The following is a 20,195-nucleotide window of genomic DNA, read 5'->3' on the forward strand; positions in this document are numbered from 1 at the left end:
GTTTTAGAGTTGAGTGTTATTAGTGAGTTGCTAGTGAGTCACTAACCAAGTCTCTGCATCTTCTCTCCTTCCCCTCCCAGGAGGCTACCCCAGGCAGCCAAACTATAATGCCTTGCCCAATGCTAACTACCCCAGTGCAGGCATGGCTGGAAGCATGAACCCTATGGGTGCTGGAGGTCAGATGCATGGGCAGCCTGGCATCCCACCTTATGGCACACTCCCTCCAGGGAGAATGAGTCATGCCTCCATGGGCAACCGGCCTTATGGCCCTAACATGGCCAATATGCCACCTCAGGTTGGGTCAGGGATGTGTCCCCCACCAGGGGGCATGAACCGGAAAACTCAAGAAACTGCTGTCGCCATGCACGTTGCTGCCAACTCTATCCAGAACAGGTAAGGCCTGGGAAGTAAAGAGGGAGGGTATCAGTGCTAGGAAGCTCATTGTAGAGTCATTTAGGTTGTTGAGATACTTCTGGACCTAAATCATGTTATCTTGGTAAATATGCATTTTATTGAGAGCTCTTTAGAAAACCAGGTTTCTTTACAGTGAAAAATATAGCAGGAATGCTGATTTGTAAGCATCTTAGATCGGTATCAAATTTCACATGACCAGATATCATATGTAAAGAACTTTATAAAGTATACATTATTTTGATTAGTAAAATAAGTCTTCAGAGTTTATTTCTTCTGCCAGTCTAGCTTCTTGGTTTCCAAAAGGAATTTTTTTTTAATGCAATTTTATTTATTTGTTTATTTATTTTTGGCTGCGTTGGCTCTTTGTTGCTGCATGCGGGCTTTCTCTGTTTGCGACGAATGGGGACTACTCTTCGTTGCGGTGCCCAGGCTTCTCATTGTGGTGGCTTCTCTTGTTGTGGAGCACGGGCTCTAGGCGCGCAGGCTTCAGTAGTTGTGGCACGTGGGCTCAGTAGTTGTGGCTTGCAGGCTCTAGAGTGCAGGCTCAGTAGTTGTGGTGCACGGGCTTAGTTGCTCTGCAGCATGTGGGATCTTCCTGGACCAGGGCTTGAACCCACGCCCCCTGCACTGGCAGGCGGATTCTTAACCACTGCGCCACCAGGGCAGCCCTCCAAAAGGATTTTTAATGATTCACATGATTTGGATCTACGATGTAAGAAATGGAGGGTGGTGAGGTTGTGGTTTGCCATTTCTCCTACTCTTCTGTGTGGTCCTGTGTATTTGACTCTGGTGCAAAAGTGTAGAAGGCTCGTGTGATTTGATTTAATGACTTCAAGATTTATCTCTTCTTCCTTGGTCACTGACTTAAGTGACTGTGATTCTGCTGTTTTTGAAGACTCTGTCTGTGTACCCCATTGTTGGTGCCTACAGTTCTTAAAGTGACTCTTACTGGAATGTTGAACCATGGTAGAATAGGGTGATTGACTATAAAGAGGTGGATTTGGTTCCCTGGTGGCCTAGTGTTTAGGATTCTGGGCTTTCACCTCCGTGGCCGTGGTTCAGTCCTTGGTCAGGGAACTGAGATCCTGCAAACCATGCAACACGGCCCAAAAATAAGTAAATAAGGGTTTTTTGAGGTATAATTTTAAAAATAAAATAAAAAGAATGCAAAGCCCCTCCAGGTGCCATGCTAGAGTAATAAAATTGAGCATTTAATCTAGGCCTTTTGCCCTAGTGAGGGCCCTTAAATGGAAACACAGCTTGACCTTGGAGATGCCTTAAAAGGAGGCAGTATTTAAGAGGCACCGTAAGACTCCATTCTTCAAGGAGTGTATCCTTTAAAATTGAGCTATGAGTTCCTTTTGGGAGCTTGCACCCTCTTAGAACCGTTTGTGGGTGGTAGAAGATAAGAATATTTCTGTGCATGGTTGTGGTTTGCGGGAGCCATAAACTTTTTCCTTGTAAGCCTAACTAGATGATCTTGGCTCACACAGCCCTATTTAGCTCAAGTCCAAATCTGAAAGCTTAGTGTCTCTAACTCTTGTCTCTCTCTCACACTTTGCATCTTCTTCCTCAGGCCACCAGGCTACCCCAATATGAATCAAGGGGGCATAATGGGAACTGGACCTCCCTATGGACAAGGGATTAATAGTATGGCTGGCATGATCAACCCTCAGGGACCCCCATATCCGATGGGTGGAACCATGGCTAACAATTCAGCAGGTAAGTCCTAGTCATTGTTCACCCCAGGGATTTCTTCCAAAGTGATCTTCATGTCACAAACCTATTGGACTTTTTTCTCTTTTATAGGGATGGCAGCCAGCCCAGAGATGATGGGTCTTGGGGATGTCAAGTTAACTCCAGCCACCAAAATGAACAACAAGGCAGATGGGACACCCAAGACGGAATCTAAATCCAAGGTAATGATTTATATCTTGACCCCTCAACTTTCTGTCCCATCCTTTCAGTGATAGGAAGGAAAAAGAAGAGAGGGGATCAGATTCCAGCCTTTTATGACACCAACTAGATAATCTTGGAAAAGGGTGCTGTCGCCTCTTCTTACCATGAAGGGTCCCAGGATAATAGTTCACTGAATTGGGTTTGAGTTAGCCTAAGGGGTCCTAACGTAAATAACATGTTCTCACAGCTGTCTGATATGGAGGAAATGCCAGACCTGCAGAGTAGAATTCTCTGCACTGCTCTCTCTGAAACTGTGACCCCTGTCCTTATGCATTGATAGATGGTGTATGCCATGGGGGACTAGTTCTTCTCTTCCTGGACCTTACTCAGAACAGCAGGAATGGTTGGTGTCCTACGTTCTATAAAGTGGGAGACGAGGCAGGTGGGGTTTTGGGTCCTTGGCCTCTCTTAGATTGGTCCTGAGTGTGCTGTTGGTTGGGCTGTGTGGCATTTTGGGGACCTGCTCAGTATTTAAGTCATTTAAATTATTTCGGCCCTTTGTCATACCTCATTTTCCCTATCTTATAAAGTAGGGGAAATCAAAATCATAACTGCCACCTCTTGTGGACGTTCACCTCTGGCTTCCAGACCCTTTTAGTCATCATCCTCATGTCTTGGATAGGATATCCAAAGCCATTCAAGCAGGACCCTTCCTTTCTTGAGAGGAGGAAGAGTTGGCTTTCATTTTAGTCAGTTGTCTCAAGGTCATGTTTTGTGTTTCTTGAGTTCTCTGAAACAGTCTGTAAGAGTGTGTCCAGGCTCCTGGGTAGTAGTATGGGAGTAGTGACATGGATGTCAGGTGGACAAGGGTTTGACTCTCAGTCCTGCTACTTAAAAGCTATGAGATCTCAGGCATGGCCTCCTTGTGCCTGCTACCTTATCTTTTAAGAGAAGGATAATTTATAATACCTAATGTGTAAAGGCCTTTAGCACAGCACTCAATACATAACACATAGGCAGTGTTAGCTTTCTTTCTTTATAGGAACGTCTATCTCCCTTTTGGTTTTTGTGAAGGCAGTGCAGATGTTAGTGACCACCCCAGAATGAGAAGCTTTACCACTGCTCTAATCAAGGGATTTCTAAGACCCCTAGCATAGGCTTTGAATCTGACCAGTTCCTAAGAATCTTGACCTGCCCCTTTCAGAAATCCAGTTCTTCTACTACAACCAATGAGAAGATCACCAAGTTGTATGAGCTGGGTGGTGAGCCTGAGAGGAAGATGTGGGTGGACCGTTATCTGGCCTTCACGGAGGAGAAGGCCATGGGCATGACAAATCTGCCTGCTGTGGGTAGGAAACCTCTGGACCTGTACCGCCTCTATGTGTCTGTGAAGGAAATTGGTGGATTGACTCAGGTGAGTGCCTGGCACTTGGCTTCCCCTGTGGTTTCAACAAGCCTCTCTCTAGGTACTCAGTGGCATCACTGGTGCCATGCATCCCACAGGCACATCACCCTCTCCTGCTGCTCTCTGAGTCACATACTGATAGACCAGGGAGCTCGGGCCTTCCAGAAGATAAGGCAAAGGGAGGAGGCTGAGAACTCCGTGGGTAGTCTAAAGTATTAGCATTAACTTACCATGTGTCCAGAGTCCCCCTGGGTTGCAAAAATCGGGCAAGTCTGTGGGCATTCTGATTCCATGGCAGGCAGTTTGGAGTAGTAGACAAGGGCAAGGTTCAGGGATGGGTCTGGAAAAAAAAAAAAAGAGATGGGTCTGGTTTTGAATTCTTTCATAGCCACTTACGATATATGTGACCTTAATTGAGGTATATAACTACTCTGAGCCCTCGTTTTTCTTATTTGTAATGTAGGGACAGTGTGTATCCTGTTAAGACTGTCGAAAGCTGGGGATAATCAAACAGAGCTTTCAGCAAGATTTCTGTCACATAAATTGGTCTACAGTATGGTACAAGGGAAGCCAGAGTGGTTGCTGATCCTTTCATTCTAGGAAGCTTCCCAATGGAGATGGGATTTCAGGAGCTATTAAATAGAAATCGTTCATGAAGGAAGAAGTAGGTGGGAAATTGTGTTTAGTCGCTCTGTATGGGAGACTTAAGTGATTGGGTTAATCTCCACTGGAAACCTCTGAACTGAGCACCACCCTGAGCCTTGCGCCTGCCCTAATAACTTGTATCTTTGTTTTACACTCAGCCCAGGAGTCAAACAGGTGAGGCAACGCTGGCAGACCAGCCCACTGTGCCTTGCAAACTTTCCTCCTATGTATGTTCTGTAGTCATCATACCAGGAGCCTGCTATTGGATCTGAGTGTGTGGCTGAGCTCAGGGGGAGGCGTCGTGGGGAGGGGTGTATTCCAAACCTTCTAAATCAGAAGAGAAAACAGCTGTCACCAGCAGAAAAGAAAATGATTGGAATGAAGCCAACCAGCAGTCAGTTATGAATTCCTTCTCCCTCAGGCTTTGTTCCCCTCCCCCACAAAAGGAAAACAAAATAAAACAAGACACGTGCACACCACCACATAACGAGCGTGGGAAGCCGAGCCACAGCAGGCTTCTGAGGTGACCCTGGGTTCATTCCTGCCGTTCTCCCTGGTATTGAGCTCTCGTAGTCAGGGCTCTTCTACCTGAAGGGAAAGGGGGCATTGGGTTAGGTTTGGCACACTGTTGATTGTGTGGGCTTCTGGGTTCACTGGATCTAAAATGAGGTATAGAGGGAATCCCAAAGCCTGGGTCTGTCTTCCAGTTTGCAAAAGGTTGCCAACCTTTTAGATGCAGTGATGTGATTGAACTCTAAAGACAGAGTTCAGAGGAGAAAGAGTGCTGTTACGAGTTAGTCTGTGAAGGCTCCAAGAAGGCAAAAGATGAGACCTGAGCTTTTCTGAAGGATTAGTAGGGTTTAGGTAGAGGGCGGGGGAGGAGGGAGGCAGTTGACTGGCCCAGCTGGCATGCTGATGGGAAAGAGTCTGGAGTATACCCTACCAGTGCCACCTCCAACCTTCAAGACTCTGCTCAGATATTGCCTGCTCTAGGAAGTGTTCATCTAGGTTGTTCCTTTCTTTGCTTCCTTATCACTCTTCTCTGGTGTCACAGGTACCAGACCAGCAGGTATCAAAACATATTGAACTCCCTGTGGATTGGGACTGGAAAGCCAGTGTTTCTAGCCTTGAGAGACAGGCTTATCACATGGTGGATGAATAAACATAAGAATACATGAAGGGGACTTCCCTGGCGGTCCAGTGGTTCAGACTCCACGCTTCCACTGCAGGGGGCATGGGATCCTTCCCTGGTTGGGGAACTAAGATCCCGCATGCTGCGCAGAGCGGCCAAAAAAAGGAATACGTGAAGGAGGAGACCTGCCTGGCTAAAGCAGACAGACCAAGTGTAGGGACTGGGGGACTGGTCTTGATCAGTGTGTGCTGAAGCTGAGAGGAGGCAGAACTGTAGGCCGGCCGCTGGGAAGGGGCAAAGGAGTCATAGGGTCTGAAGCATCTCCCAGACAATCAAGACAGTGACTGCTGAGGGAAAGGGGCTTGTAGTTACATGTCCTTGAGATGCAGGGAGCAGTGACGCAGAGTATCAAATTTGGAAGGAGCCCCACACTGAGAAAAAAAATCAGATATGAAAACCCCCAGTTTGACAAAGTAAAAGTCAAGTAGCGTGGTCGTTGATATTGCCACACGTCTCCATTTTATAAAATGTTAGTTTTTATCAGTTCATTTAAAATATGATTTGGATCTGATGGTGATTTGCACATCATTTCTCAGCAGTACACTTGTGTAAAGCAAAGCCCATACCTTCTGAATTCCATTCTCTCTAATAGTGGTGTAAGGTTTGCCCTATTTTGAATAAGCACTGTCTGACAGTTGCAGTGATCTGTGGATAAAACCTGCTGAGGGTAGAGGGAAGCCATGGATTTAATGTTTATTGTGGACTCTCCACCAAGCAAGGTTAACTTTTGTGGTTAACAGAACTGTGATATCACAAGATGAGTACCTGGTAGCCTGATGAGGTTTGGGGTATGTGGGCAGGAAGACCAGATGGAAGATGTACCCCCAACTCTCCTGGTTGGTTGTACAGGTCAACAAGAACAAAAAATGGCGGGAACTTGCGACCAACCTCAATGTCGGCACCTCAAGCAGTGCTGCCAGCTCCTTGAAAAAGCAGTACATCCAATGTCTCTATGCCTTTGAGTGCAAGATCGAACGGGGAGAAGACCCTCCCCCAGACATCTTTGCAGCTGCTGATTCCAAGAAGTCCCAGCCCAAGATCCAGCCTCCCTCTCCTGGTAAGGATTGGGTGAGCAGCCTCACCAAGGCTCACCCTTCAAGGGTAGCATTCAATGGACTTGACACGGGGAGTGGGAAGGGTAAGCTGGGACGAAGTGAGAGAGTGGCACGGACATATATACACTACCAAATGTAAAATAGATAGCTAGTGGGAAGCAGCCACATTGCACAGGGAGATCAGCTCGGCGCTTTGTGACCACCTAGAGGGGTGGGAGAGGGAGGGTGGGAAGGAAGAGATATGGGGATATATGTATATGTATAGCTGATTCACTTTGTTATACAGCAGCAACTAACACAACATTGTAAAGCAATTATACTCCAATAAAGATGTTTTTAAAAAATGAAAACAACAAAAGGGGTAGCATTCAGGGTCCAGGTTCCTTATTCACCAGTGCCTGCCACCAGGGATGTGTGCTTTGCCTTGTCCTACCGCAGAGCTTAACAGGTTGGCAGACTAAAGAGCGGGCAGTGGCGACTCCCTTGGGAGATAGTTTGCAGCAGCCCTTAAGTTTTAATTTTCATTGTGCACCTGGCGTCTTGCCAAATGTTTGTAAACTAGTGAGTGGGAGGGACACCAAAGGAGTCGGGAAATCTGACAAATAGCAGTGAGGCAGGGCCATCTGGGAGCTTTGGCTCACTGATGTCAGCGCCTTAGAATGCAGCTCAGACTAGAGCCCTGAATTCCCCAGGGAGCTGAGATGGTAATGAATGGGGAGGAGGGGGTGGGGAGGGAACATGAATGGAGCTCTCTGCTGGGAGTGCCTCTGCCCACCCTGCTTTCTGAGAGGAGGATGGGGCCTGGACAAGCATAGGGAGGGAAGAAGGCCAGGGCTCCTAGAAGGTGGGTGTAACCACATGCGCCCTGGTGTTGACCTCTGAGGGTATAGTGAGTGCCTGAGATGACTCATCGGCTGGGGAGGCCTAATCGGTGGGGTGTCTGCTGCTGGGAATGGCAGCTAATGGAAACGTTAACTGTGGGTAGTTCTGTGCTCACCAGCTTAAGGGAACATTTGAAACTGCACAGTGCCACTGGGTTAGATGCTTGAGAATAGGAGTTCCTAGGCTGCTGCAGTGTTCTGCAGGTTTGGGGCAAGATGGAACCTCCCCATCTAGCATTCCAGGGCCTCTTACTGGGAGCTTGTGTACCAGCATAACAATGTGTAATAGGTTAGGTAGGGTCCTTGGGGGAAGTAAAGAAAAGTAGTCAGGGAAGCTGACAGACTCAGGGAATCAACAGCATGTTGATGGCATCACCACACCACTCCTGGTCTCCAAATGTGAACAGCAGCAAAAAGCGATAGCGCTCTCGGATTTCCTTCTTTATTACTGGCCTTGCAGATCCTCTCTTGAGAAGGGTTATTTAGGTCTTAAAGAACCCTAGTTCTAGCCTTATAATGATCTGCTTCAAAGAGATCCTAGGGCATTTGTGTGTTGCTGTGAGAGTTAAACACTTTCCTGCTCACCCTGCATCTCTGTCCACAGCGGGATCAGGGTCAATGCAGGGGCCACAGACACCTCAGTCAACCAGCAGTTCCATGGCAGAAGGGGGAGACCTGAAGCCACCAACTCCAGCATCCACACCACACAGCCAGATCCCCCCCTTGCCAGGCATGAGGTAAGGCCTGGAGCAGGGACAGGTGGTTTGGGGGATCCTGGACAGATGTGCACGAGCTCCTGTGCAGCCCAGGGCGGTCCCTGCTCTGCCTGTCAAGCCAGTGACTCCCGTGTGCCTTGCATTATTGGAGGAATTCCTTTATTTGGGGTCTAATTGGCTTTCCTCACTCTGGAGCAGGAGCAATTCGGTCGGGATCCAGGACGCCTTTCCTGACGGAAGTGACCCCACATTCCAAAAGCGGAATTCCATGACTCCAAACCCTGGGTACCAGCCCAGTATGAATACCTCTGACATGATGGGGCGCATGTCCTACGAGCCAAATAAGGATCCTTATGGCAGCATGAGGAAAGGTGACCAACTGCTGTTTGCCTTACCTCCTTGAGGACGGGGAATTGCGGGGGCGGGGGGTAGACTTGAGAGTGATTTAAGGTTTCTTGTCGAGCCATCCTCCCTTCTTGTCTCCCTCTCCCTGGCCTCACCTTGTCATCCCTTTATAAGTGTGTCTTCTTTGTTGGTTGGGGCCGTTTTAGATCTCTGTTAAAGACCTGGTAGTTGGAACAAACCTGAGCTCTGAAGAGGGCCTGGGTCTTTGGGGCAGGCAAGGTATAGGCTGCTAGGCCCACTGACGAACCAGTTTGCTCATCGTCTTCCCTTTTGCTCTTAGCTCCGGGGAGTGATCCCTTCATGTCCTCAGGTCAGGGCCCTAACGGCGGGATGGGGGACCCCTACAGTCGAGCTGCCGGCCCTGGGCTGGGAAATGTGGCGATGGGACCGCGACAGCACTATCCCTATGGAGGTCCTTATGACAGAGTGAGGTAAGCACGCCCCACCTCCCACCCCTGTCCCACACCAGCACCCCACAGCTATCATGGACTCAACCTGCTTCTCCAATTTTGTTTAGGACGGAGCCCGGAATAGGACCCGAGGGAAACATGGGCACTGCAGCCCCACAGCCGAATCTCATGCCTTCCAACCCAGACTCGGGGATGTATTCTCCTAGCCGTTACCCCGCACAGCCGCAGCCGCAGCCGCAGCCGCAGCAGAAACGGTAGGTGAAGCCTGGCCTCAGTGCCACTGTGGCTCAGGCTTCCCCACTTCCCACCCTGATCCTCTGTTTCTCTCCTTCCTGCAGACATGATTCCTATGGCAATCAGTTCTCCGCTCAAGGCACCCCTTCCAGCAGCCCCTTCCCCAGCCAGCAGACCACGATGTATCAGCAGCAGCAGCAGGTGAGGAGGGTAGCGGGTGAGCTGACACACAGGTTCCCCCGAGAGCCAGTTAGAAGGCTAAGTTGTGTGGTCTGCGAAGCCCACTTTAGATTCTTCGGTGTTCTTCTCCCACCCCGACGGCCGCTTCTGTCTGAAGAGCCAGGCCCTCAGTCTCTTCCCTGTTTGGAGTCTAGTCCCGTCTCTAGTTCTCCAAAAGGGTTAGAAACAGGCCTTATTTTGAGTTTTGAACTTTTCCACATTTTTCTACTTAGAGCAAGGGAGAGCCAGAGGGAATAGAGAATGATTCTTGCTTTCAGAAACAAGTTCAAAAGATAACTCATAAAGGTGATTCCTTTGTTCCCTTGGAGTCTGTGTCCTCTCTTCTAGAGGGGCAGAAGTAAGCCCAGCAGGTGTCTGGTGTAGCATCTGGGCAGCTGTGGGTCCTGTGTCCCTGAGTGCAGAGTATTAACCTTTCCTGTGCTTGTCCCCGTCTTAGAATTACAAGCGGCCGATGGATGGCACGTACGGCCCTCCTGCCAAGAGGCACGAAGGGGAGATGTACAGTGTGCCATACAGCACGGGGCAGGGGCAGCCCCAGCAGCAGCAGTTGCCCCCAGCCCAGCCCCAGCCTGCCAGCCAGCAACAAGCTGCTCAGCCTTCCCCTCAGCAAGATGTGTACAACCAGTATGGCAATGCCTATCCTGCCACTGCTGCTACTGAGCGCCGACCGGCAGGCGGCCCCCAGAACCAGTTTCCATTCCAGTTTGGCCGAGACCGTGTCTCAGCACCCCCTGGCTCCAGTGCCCAACAGAACATGCCACCGCAGATGATGGGCGGCCCCATACAGGCATCGGCTGAGGTTGCTCAGCAAGGCACCATGTGGCAGGGGCGTAATGACATGACCTACAGTTACGCCAACAGGCAGAGCACGGGCTCTGCCCCGCAAGGTGCTGCCTATCATGGCGTGAACCGAACAGATGAAATGCTGCACACGGATCAGAGAGCCAACCATGAAGGCCCATGGCCTTCCCATGGCACACGCCAGCCCCCATATGGTCCTTCTGCCCCCGTGCCCCCCATGACAAGGCCCCCTCCATCCAACTACCAGCCCCCACCGAGCATGCAGAATCACATTCCTCAGGTATCCAGCCCTGCTCCCCTGCCCCGGCCAATGGAGAACCGCACCTCTCCTAGCAAGTCTCCATTCCTGCACTCCGGGATGAAGATGCAGAAGGCGGGTCCCCCGGTACCTGCCTCACACATAGCAGCTGCCCCTGTGCAGCCCCCTATGATTCGGCGGGACATCACCTTCCCACCTGGCTCTGTCGAAGCCACACAGCCTGTGTTGAAGCAGAGGAGGCGGCTCACGATGAAAGACATCGGTAAGGAGACCTCCTTGATTGGGTTGCTTAATCTGCCTCTTCACATCTTGTTCATTGTGCTCTCTTCATCCTGATGTTCTGGATGAATTAAAGTCTGGTCCAGTGTTGACTAAAGTAGAGCCAGAGAACTTTGGGTAAGGAAGAAATCAGCTGATGTCAGGCTTCACTAAAGGAACTGCCACACAGTGGTGTCCTAAGAGAGCCTAGACGCCATGAGGGGCAGGTGTGTGTCATCTCCCAGATTGGAACTGCCTCTCACCATGTGTTCTCTTCAGAGTAGCCTGACTGATGAGCCAGCTCTGGGGTGGGGGGTGCCTCCTGCCAACCTGGGCTTGGTGGATGGACGACGTGGAGGTTTATTTCAGGAACCCCGGAGGCATGGCGGGTAATGATGTCCCTCAAGTCTGGGCTGCTGGCAGAGAGCACGTGGGCATTAGACACCATTAACATCCTGCTGTATGATGACAACAGCATCATGACTTTCAACCTCAGTCAGGTGAGTACAGGTGCCCGGGGAAGATTGGGAGGGCCTGGGATCTTCTTGAAGGAGATGATGCTAAGTGACCAGGGAATTAAGCCATCCCTGGCCAACATGGTCTCCTTTCTCTCACTTGCTGTCTGATACCTCCTGTGCCAGTACTTTGCCACCAGCCGTGGGCCTAGAATACTGAGAACAATAATTGTGTAATTTAGTCAATCAGGATTGACTTCAAAGGGAGAAACTTGTTGGTATTGGTAAGAAATGCAGATTCTGTTGATGTCAGTGAGGACACCATATTTTTTAGACTACCAAGAAGAACCTGTTGTCTGTCAGTGAGTAGAGCAGTTTCTTTATTTTCCCTTTCTTTCTTCATCGACTCCGAATAGAAGAGGTCTTTCTTGATCCCATTTTTCCTAAGGTGTAGACTGGGAAGGGTAAAGAAGTACATGCTGCTGGGCGGGGCTGGGGGGGGGCAGTTAATGTAGAGGTGGTTTTCCAGACCTTTTCTCCATAGACACGCACCTGGCGTTCTCTCAGCTGGGCAGAGTTCCTGCTGCGCTGTCCGGCTCTTGCTTTTGATCGTCCTCAGCACCTGCCAGCCCCTCTGCTAAGGAGCGGACTAGGGGGGCGTCGTTACTAATAGTTCCCATTTACTGTGCCCTCACTTTGTGCTAGGTACTTCATATTTTCTTTTGTGTCATCCTCACTGCAGCCTTCTGAGGCAGATGTGGCCTCTTAGAGATGAGTAAATAGGCTCAGAGTCTTATCTTTGCCCAGGTTCACACAGCTGTTAGCAGTCTTTCTGAATCCAAAGCCTGCTTCCCATGAGAAAGAAAAGGAACAAATATTGATTGAGCAATTTCCATAAGCCAGGCACTTGACATATTCCATTTAGACGTTAGAACAACCCGGTAAAGTTTAGGAATGTGCATCATTTTCGGTGGAAAGATAGGAAAGCTACAGCTCAGAGAGTTCCTGGAAAAGCCAGAATTCGGACCTGGGTCTTTTTTTAAGTATAAAGTCCTATTTTTTCCTTTCTGCTGTATTCTTCAGCCAGAGATTAATCTGACTGGAGATTAATGTTTTCTGCTGGGAGTAGTAAATGGCCTGTACAGAATCTAAGCTGAAATTTGGGTCTGTCTAGCACCAGCTTGGAACAGTGTTTAGAGAATATAAGCCTCATCCCACTCATTATGTTACATGATGCACAGAGGTCCAGCCTCCTGGAAAAGTTGGGGAGCTTGGGGAAGAGAGCAAATGAACATCTGTCCACCCTGCATTGTGTTGGAAGGTGTTATCCCACCATTCCTAGCCTTGGGCTCCACTTGGCAGTGGGATGTAGAGAGTGTCCTAAGAGGGACAATGGCAGTGACCAACGGGTAGGAAACTGGGCCTGGTGAAGAGAAGCAGAAATTGGTTGAGAAAGGTGAGGCTGAGAGGTGGGTGGCACTGGTAGGTGAGGTGCAGGGTTGCTGGTCAGTGGTCCATCTGCTGAAGCAGGCTTGTGTGAAGATTGTTTGGGCAGAAGGAAGAATTTTGTGCTAAGCAGAGGAGAGTTCAAATGACTTGCTTTGTGGAGAGCCTTTGGGAAAGGAGAACTCTGACTCTCCCAGTGATACAGACATCTGACCTAGAAGGGAAGAGGGGAGATTAGATAGAAGACCTTGGCAGGCCTCTCAAGTCAAGGATTCTCTTCTTAGCCCACTCTTCTCCCTGAATTTACTTCCTGTTCTTTCTCTTCTAGCTCCCAGGGTTGCTAGAGCTCCTTGTGGAATATTTCCGACGTTGCCTGATTGAGATCTTTGGCATTTTAAAGGAGTATGAGGTGGGTGACCCAGGACAGAGAACACTACTGGACCCTGGGAGATTCAGCAAAGCGTCTAGTCCAGCTCCTATGGAGGGGGTGGAGGAGGAAGACCTTCTAGGTCCCAAACTAGAGGAGGAAGAAGAGGAGGACGTAATTGAAAATGATGAGGAGATGGCCTTTGCGGGCAAGGACAAAGCCGCCTCAGAGAATAGTGAGGAGAAACTGATTAGTAAGTTTGACAGGCTTCCAGTAAAGATCGTGCAAAAGAATGACCCGTTCGTGGTGGACTGCTCAGATAAGCTTGGGCGCGTGCAGGAGTTCGACAGTGGCTTGCTGCACTGGCGGATTGGTGGGGGGGACACCACTGAGCATATCCAGACCCACTTTGAGAGCAAAACAGAGCTGCTGCCTTCCCGGCCTCATGTACCCTGCCCACCAGTCACTCGGAAGTATGTCACAGCAGTAGAGGGTACACCAGGGACAACAGAGCAGGAGGGCCCCCCGACTGATGGCCCTCCAGAAAAACGGATCACAGCCACTATGGATGACATGTTGTCCACCCGGTCTAGCACACTGACCGAGGAGGGAGCTAAGAGTGTAGAGGCCACCAAGGAAAGCAGCAAGTTTCCATTTGGCATCAGCCCAGCACAGAGCCATCGGAACATCAAGATCCTAGAGGATGAACCCCACAGTAAAGATGAGACCCCACTGTGTACCCTTCTGGACTGGCAGGATTCCCTTGCCAAACGCTGCGTCTGTGTCTCCAATACCATCCGAAGTCTGTCATTTGTGCCAGGCAACGACTTTGAGATGTCCAAGCACCCGGGGCTGCCGCTGATCCTGGGCAAGCTGATCCTTCTGCACCACAAGCACCCGGAACGGAAGCAGGCGCCACTGACTTACGAGAAGGAGGAGGAGCAGGACCAAGGGGTGAGCTGCAACAAAGTGGAGTGGTGGTGGGACTGCTTGGAGATGCTTCGGGAAAACACCTTGGTCACGCTCGCCAACATTTCGGGGCAGTTGGACCTCTCCCCATACCCCGAGAGCATTTGCCTGCCTGTCCTGGATGGACTCCTACACTGGGCAGTCTGCCCTTCAGCTGAAGCCCAGGACCCCTTCTCCACCCTGGGCCCCAACGCCGTCCTCTCCCCACAGAGACTGGTCTTGGAAACCCTCAGCAAACTCAGCATCCAGGACAACAATGTGGACCTGATCCTGGCCACACCCCCCTTCAGCCGCCTGGAGAAGTTGTACAGCACCATGGTGCGCTTCCTCAGTGACCCAGAGAACCCGGTGTGCCGGGAGATGGCTGTGGTACTGCTAGCCAACCTGGCGCAGGGTGACAGCCTGGCGGCCCGTGCCATTGCAGTGCAGAAAGGCAGCATCGGCAACCTCCTGGGCTTCCTGGAGGATAGCCTTGCTGCCACACAGTTCCAGCAGAGCCAGGCCAGCCTGCTCCACATGCAGAACCCGCCCTTTGAGCCAACTAGTGTGGACATGATGCGACGGGCTGCCCGTGCGCTGCTGGCCCTGGCCAAGGTGGACGAGAACCACTCGGAGTTCACGCTGTATGAGTCACGGCTGTTGGACATCTCGGTATCACCGTTGATGAACTCATTGGTTTCACAAGTCATTTGCGATGTACTGTTTTTGATTGGCCAGTCATGACAGCCGTGGGACACCTCCCTCCCTGTGTGCGTGTGCGTGTGTGGAGAACTTAGAAACTGACTGTTGCCCTTTATTTATGCAAAACCACCTCAGAATCCAGTTTACCCTGTGCTGTCCAGCTTCTCCCTTGGAAAAAAAGTCTCTCCTATTTCTCTTTTCTCTTCCTTCTCGCCCCTTCTTCCTCCCGATCTTTCTATTCCCTGTCCTCACTTTACTCCCCTCAGGACCCAGCCCTATTTGAAAAGACAAAGCTCTGCCTACATAGAAGACTTTTTTTATTTTAACCAAAGTTACTGTCGTTTACAGTGAGTTTGGGGAAAAAAAAATAAAAATAAAAATGGCTTTCCCAGTCCTTGCATCAAGGGGATGCCACATTTCATAATGTTTTTAATGGTTAAAAAAAACAAAAAAAAAAAAAAGAAAAAAAAAAAAGGAAAAAGAAAACAAAAAAAAAACCCTGAAGGACAAAAATGGTGACTGCTGAACTGTGTATGGTTTATGGTTGTACATTCACAATCTTCCAGGAACCGAGAAGTTCGCAGTTGTGGACAAACCCTGTTCACTGGAGAGGCCTGTGCAGTAGAGTGTAGACCCTTTCATGTACTGTACTGTACACCTGATACTGTAAACATACTGTAATAATAATGTCTCACATGGAAACAAGAGAAAACGCTGGGTCAGCAGCAAGCTGTAGTTTTTAAAAATGTTTTTAGTTAAACGTTGAGGAGAAAAAAAAAAAAAAGGCTTTTCCCCCAAAGTATCATGTGTGAACCTACAACACCCTGACCTCTTTCTCTCCTCCTTGATTGTATGAATAACCCTGAGATCACCTCTTAGAACTGGTTTTAACCTTTAGCTGCAGCGGCTGCGCTGCCACGTGTGTATATATATGACGTTGTACATTGCACATACCCTTGGAGCCCCACAGTTTGGACCCCCTCCCAGCTACCCCTTTATAGTATGACGAGTTAACAAGTTGGTGACCTGCACAAAGCGAGACACAGCTATTTAATCTCTTGCCAGACATCGCCCCTCTTGGTGCGATGCTGTACAGGTCTCTGTAAAAAGTCCTTGCTGTCTCAGCAGCCAATCAACTTATAGTTTATTTTTTTCTGGGTTTTTGTTTTGTTTTGTTTTCTTTCTAATCGAGGTGTGAAAAAGTTCTAGGTTCAGTTGAAGTTCCTGATGAAGAAACACAATTGAGATTTTTTCAGTGATAAAATCTGCATATTTGTATTTCAAACAATGTAGCTAAAACTTGATGTAAATTCCTCCTTTTTTCCTTTTTTGGCTTAATGAATATCATTTATTCAGTATGAAATCTTTATACTATATGTTCCACGTGTTAAGAATAAATGTACATTAAATCTTGGTAAGACGTTTGTGAAGCTTTTTATTTTTGAACTGTTTAAAATCTTGACCCTTTTGGGGGTGTTGGGGAGCTGGTCCTGTCCTTGCGAGTCCCCCTTGGTATACTCTCTCCCTAAATGGTGGCATCCTGGACCCTGTCATTTCTGCACCATATTCACTTGACCTTCCACAGTGTAAGTCTGACTTTTAAGAAAGCTCTAGAGATGATTTTACCTGCAGAAGAAGTTCTAGGCATAAAAAGCTTGTTAGCCTCTTGAAGTAAAGTGGGTTTAAGTAGCCAAAGAAATTGATGATACTCTAGGAAAAAACTTTTGGAAATAGTTGGCAAAGGGAGGATCTCCGTTTTTCTTAGAAATATTTTAAAAGACCATTATCTGGAGTCAGCCTCCAACTTAACCATTTATTTCTCCAGACCAGCTCTCTTCCCTGATTCCAGATTAGAGCATTCAGCTGCCTTTTTAAAAAAATGTTTAATCTATTTATCTGTCTATTTATTTATTTATTTATGGCTGCGTTGGGTCTGTTGCTGCGCGTGGGCTTTCCCTAGTTGCGGCGAGCAGGGGCCACTATTCATCGTGGTGCACGGGCTTCTCATCGCCGTGGCTTCTCTTGTTGCAAAGCATGGGCTGTAGGCGCACGGGCTTCAGTAGTTGTGGCTCATGGGCTTTAGAGCGCAGGCCCAGTAGTTGTGGCGTGTGGGCCGAGTTGCTCCATGGCATGTGGGATCTTCCCGGACCAGGGCTTGAATTCGTGTCCCCTGCATTGGCAGGCGGATCCCTAACCACTGTGCCACCAGGGTAGCCCTCAGCTGCCTTCTTGACATCTCTGCTTGAAAGTTTAATATGAATATGCCTAAGATGCCCTGTCTTCCCCTAGAAACCTGCTTCTCCCATAGTTTTCTCAGGAAATGGCAACTCCCATCGCTTGGCCAAAAACATCCTTGACTCCTTTCATTTCCACATCCAGTCTGTTAGCTCTCTTCAAAAAATAATCCTCAGTCCAGCTACTACCGCTGTAGTTCAAGACACCATCGTATCTTTCTTGAACTCAAAATATCCTCCAAACTGGCCTCCCTGCTTCTGCTTTGCCTGGTGTTTGAACCTATTTTCAACATAGCAACCAGAATGCTCCCTTTAAAACCTAAGGTCAGAATCCTTCAGTGCTTCAGCCTTACTCTGAGTAAAAGTCCAGATCCTTGTAATGACCTACAATGGCCCTCAGTTATCTTACCGTTACCTCTTTGGTCTTCTCTCTTCTCCATTGCTTGTTCCACCATACAGAGCTGTTAATCACCAGATAAAACGGCATGGCTCAAGTCCTCATCTCCTTCAGGTCTTTGCTCAAATATCAGCTCAGTGAATCTTTCCCTGGCCACCTTATTTAAAATAGCAATCTGGGACTTCCCTGGTGGTCCAGTGGTTGAGACTCTGTGCTTCCACTGCAGGGGGCACGGGTCTGATCCCTGGTTGGGGAAGCTCTGCATGCCGCGTGGTGTGGCCAAAAAAAATAATAAGATAGCAATCTGTTCCCCTGCCTCATTTCCCTTCTCCGCTTGATTTTTCTTTATAGCACTTTTTACCATCTGGCTTACTGTATATTGTACTTACCTACTGTCTTCCACTGTAATTAATGTAAGTTCTCTGAGGGCAGGGGGTTTATTTGGTTCATTGCTATATCCCTGTCCTACAGAACAGCCTGGCACATAGTAGCCACTTACTAAGTAGCTGCTGAATGAAATGGTAGATGTTGGCCAGATGCAGTTACATTCATAAGGCTAATGTTGCAATATATAGCTTCTCTATCCAGAAACAGTAACAGAGAAAATGCTATTATTGTGGACACTTAGAAGCAAAACAAGACAAAAGGTTTCTATCGGGTACCTACTTGTGTACCAGACATAGTACATCAAATAATTCCACAACAGTCCCATGCCTGTGAAGTCAGTATTCTAGCTCCCGTTTTACAGCTGAGGAAAGCAGCTTGTTTGAGTTCACATACAAAGGTCCCCCTGACTCCAAGGCCCGAGTTCTTCCTAATGCACCACACTCCCCCTCCTTCCTGGGTTGGAGAACAACCAGGAGTAACTGGACCCAGCTGTGGAGCACAGCAGGCAAGTTTCGTTTTTTGCTGTGTTTAGCATGAGGTAAAATTGTCCCAGGAATTTCAGTCAAGTGTCCATCAAACTAAGTGTGGTTGTTAATATTTGGGTCAGGGACAGGAATGACTAATTCATACTTCTCCATTGAGAGAGGGGGAAATAGAGACAATTGGCTAACGTTTGTCAACTAAAATGCCTTCCTAGGACTCTTCTGGAAAAAACGAAATGGCAAGCTTTTCATATCTATATTTTGGTGAGTAATACTGCTCTTGGCTATTTTTGCTCTGGGCTTCTGAAACTCCAATTTCTAGTCAAGAAACTGCATTTCTGGGCTGTGTGTGGAGCATTGCCTAGGAGTTTGGTTTCCTGGGTTCTTTTCATCTGCTCTCCTGCAATGCAGGAGGAGCCTAGCCTGGTGTCCAGTTTCTGACTGGAGTTACCGCAGGCGCAGGCCGAAAGGGCTGCTAGCCACTGAGCTGTGAGTAATTTGCTTTTGAGAAGTAAATAGAACCTCGCTGGTAGAGAACCCAGGGGTGTGGCCAGTAAGTAGTTCTTTTCCCAGGCTCCTCCCTCCCCAGCCCCGCAAGTGACCGTAACCTTCTTTCAAGGCTGGAGAGCAGCCAAGTCCAGCCTAAACAATACTCTCAACCTCATTGGCTCTTTTGCCTTGCGGCCACTACCACCCCCAAGTGGCTAAGGCCCTTCCCACTGGGCCTCTCGGTGGGGGTCAAGGTTTTCTAACTACCGAAAGGCAAACACCGAAGAATGGGTGAAAAACACCTAGTATCCGTGGCCTTTAAATGATCAGCATTTTGGTTCCTGAAATTGGCAGGAAGGGTGGGGTCCTTGTCCCCCGGTTGGATGGGCATCAGTGATATGTATGGCCAGAGCCAAAAAGGATGTCCAAGACCTGATTGGTGCCACCCCTAGTTTCAGCATGGATTTAAGTGTCATCCAGCATCCTTGGAAACTGCCAACGAATGCCCACGAAAAGAATCCGCACGAAAAGAAGTAGCATAAAGTTTCGGTAAGGTACAGCTGCCTGTCATCACAGGCATTAGCCCTGCCTGCTAACAGCTGGCCGTGACAGAATCAGAGGCCAGTGTGCTCACATTTTGTCCCATAATGGCCTGGCCTCAAAGCCAAGATCAGGATCAGCTACTCCGTCATTCCCCTAAGATTAGGACCACGGAAAGTTTGGTGTCTGGAAGCTGAGTTACTGGCCAAGGCCATCTCCAGATGTGGCAGCAGAGCAAAGCAGCTACAGAGAAAAATGAGTCGTCAGGTTGCTCCAGGGAAGTGAGTGCTCCATGAGAACTCCCAAACTTCCTTCACATCTTCAGTGGGAAAATCACTTGCTCCCCTTTTTGTTCAGGGAGTTGTAACAGTGCACCTTTTTTTAAAATAAAATATTTATTTATTTAGTTTTGGTTGCGTCGGGTCTTAGTTGTGGCACGTCGGATGTTTCATTGCGGCGCACGGGCTTCTCTCTAGCTGTGGCGTGCGTGCTTCAGAGTGTGTGGGCTCTGTAGTTGCGGCACTCAGGCTCTCTAGTTGTGGCGTGTGGGCATAGTTGCCCCACGGCATGTGGGATCTTAGTTCCCCAATCAGGGATTCAACCCGTGTCCCCTGCCTTGGAAGGCGGATTCTTAACCACTGGACCACCAGGGAAGCCCCTAACAGCTCATGTTTATCAAGCACTTTGTGCCAAGCACTATAAAATCCATAAGGTAGATGATACTATCATCTCCATGAGGACAAGGACTGTGTCTGTCTTGCTTAGTGTTACAGCCTCATCCCCGTCACATAGTAGGCACTGCTATTTCGTTGAACAAATCAAAAAGATAAAACTGTAATTTAATGGAGGAAAGAGTAGGTAGGAGCTGTTAAGACTTGGTGTGCCTTATGTAGAATTCTCGGCATAGCCCGTAAAGACTCTTAGTTGTGTGGGA

General features: G+C 48.8%; 1 protein-coding gene across 2 annotated transcripts in view; it reads left to right on the forward strand.

Moving 5' to 3' along the window:
- Positions 1-16,156, forward strand: part of ARID1A (AT-rich interaction domain 1A) — a 70,097-nt gene extending 53,941 nt beyond the window's left edge. The window contains exons 8-20 of one of the 2 annotated variants that reach the window (XM_024766812.1): positions 81-393; positions 1,991-2,136; positions 2,224-2,333; positions 3,518-3,727; positions 6,405-6,612; positions 8,096-8,228; positions 8,403-8,578; positions 8,893-9,043; positions 9,130-9,276; positions 9,361-9,457; positions 9,933-10,818; positions 11,184-11,314; positions 13,044-16,156. In XM_024766812.1, coding sequence (XP_024622580.1) covers positions 81-393; positions 1,991-2,136; positions 2,224-2,333; positions 3,518-3,727; positions 6,405-6,612; positions 8,096-8,228; positions 8,403-8,578; positions 8,893-9,043; positions 9,130-9,276; positions 9,361-9,457; positions 9,933-10,818; positions 11,184-11,314; positions 13,044-14,774 — 4,439 coding nt within the window. In that variant the 3' untranslated portion in view covers positions 14,775-16,156. The remainder of the gene's footprint in view (positions 1-80; positions 394-1,990; positions 2,137-2,223; positions 2,334-3,517; positions 3,728-6,404; positions 6,613-8,095; positions 8,229-8,402; positions 8,579-8,892; positions 9,044-9,129; positions 9,277-9,360; positions 9,458-9,932; positions 10,819-11,183; positions 11,315-13,043) is intronic. The other variant, XM_024766813.1, reaches the window with a different exon arrangement.
- The last annotated feature ends 4,039 nt before the right edge of the window (positions 16,157-20,195 follow it).

Source organism: Neophocaena asiaeorientalis, unplaced genomic scaffold, assembly GCF_003031525.2.
Source record: "Neophocaena asiaeorientalis asiaeorientalis breed wild unplaced genomic scaffold, Neophocaena_asiaeorientalis_V1.1 scaffold79, whole genome shotgun sequence".
Lineage (NCBI taxonomy): Eukaryota > Metazoa > Chordata > Mammalia > Artiodactyla > Phocoenidae > Neophocaena > Neophocaena asiaeorientalis.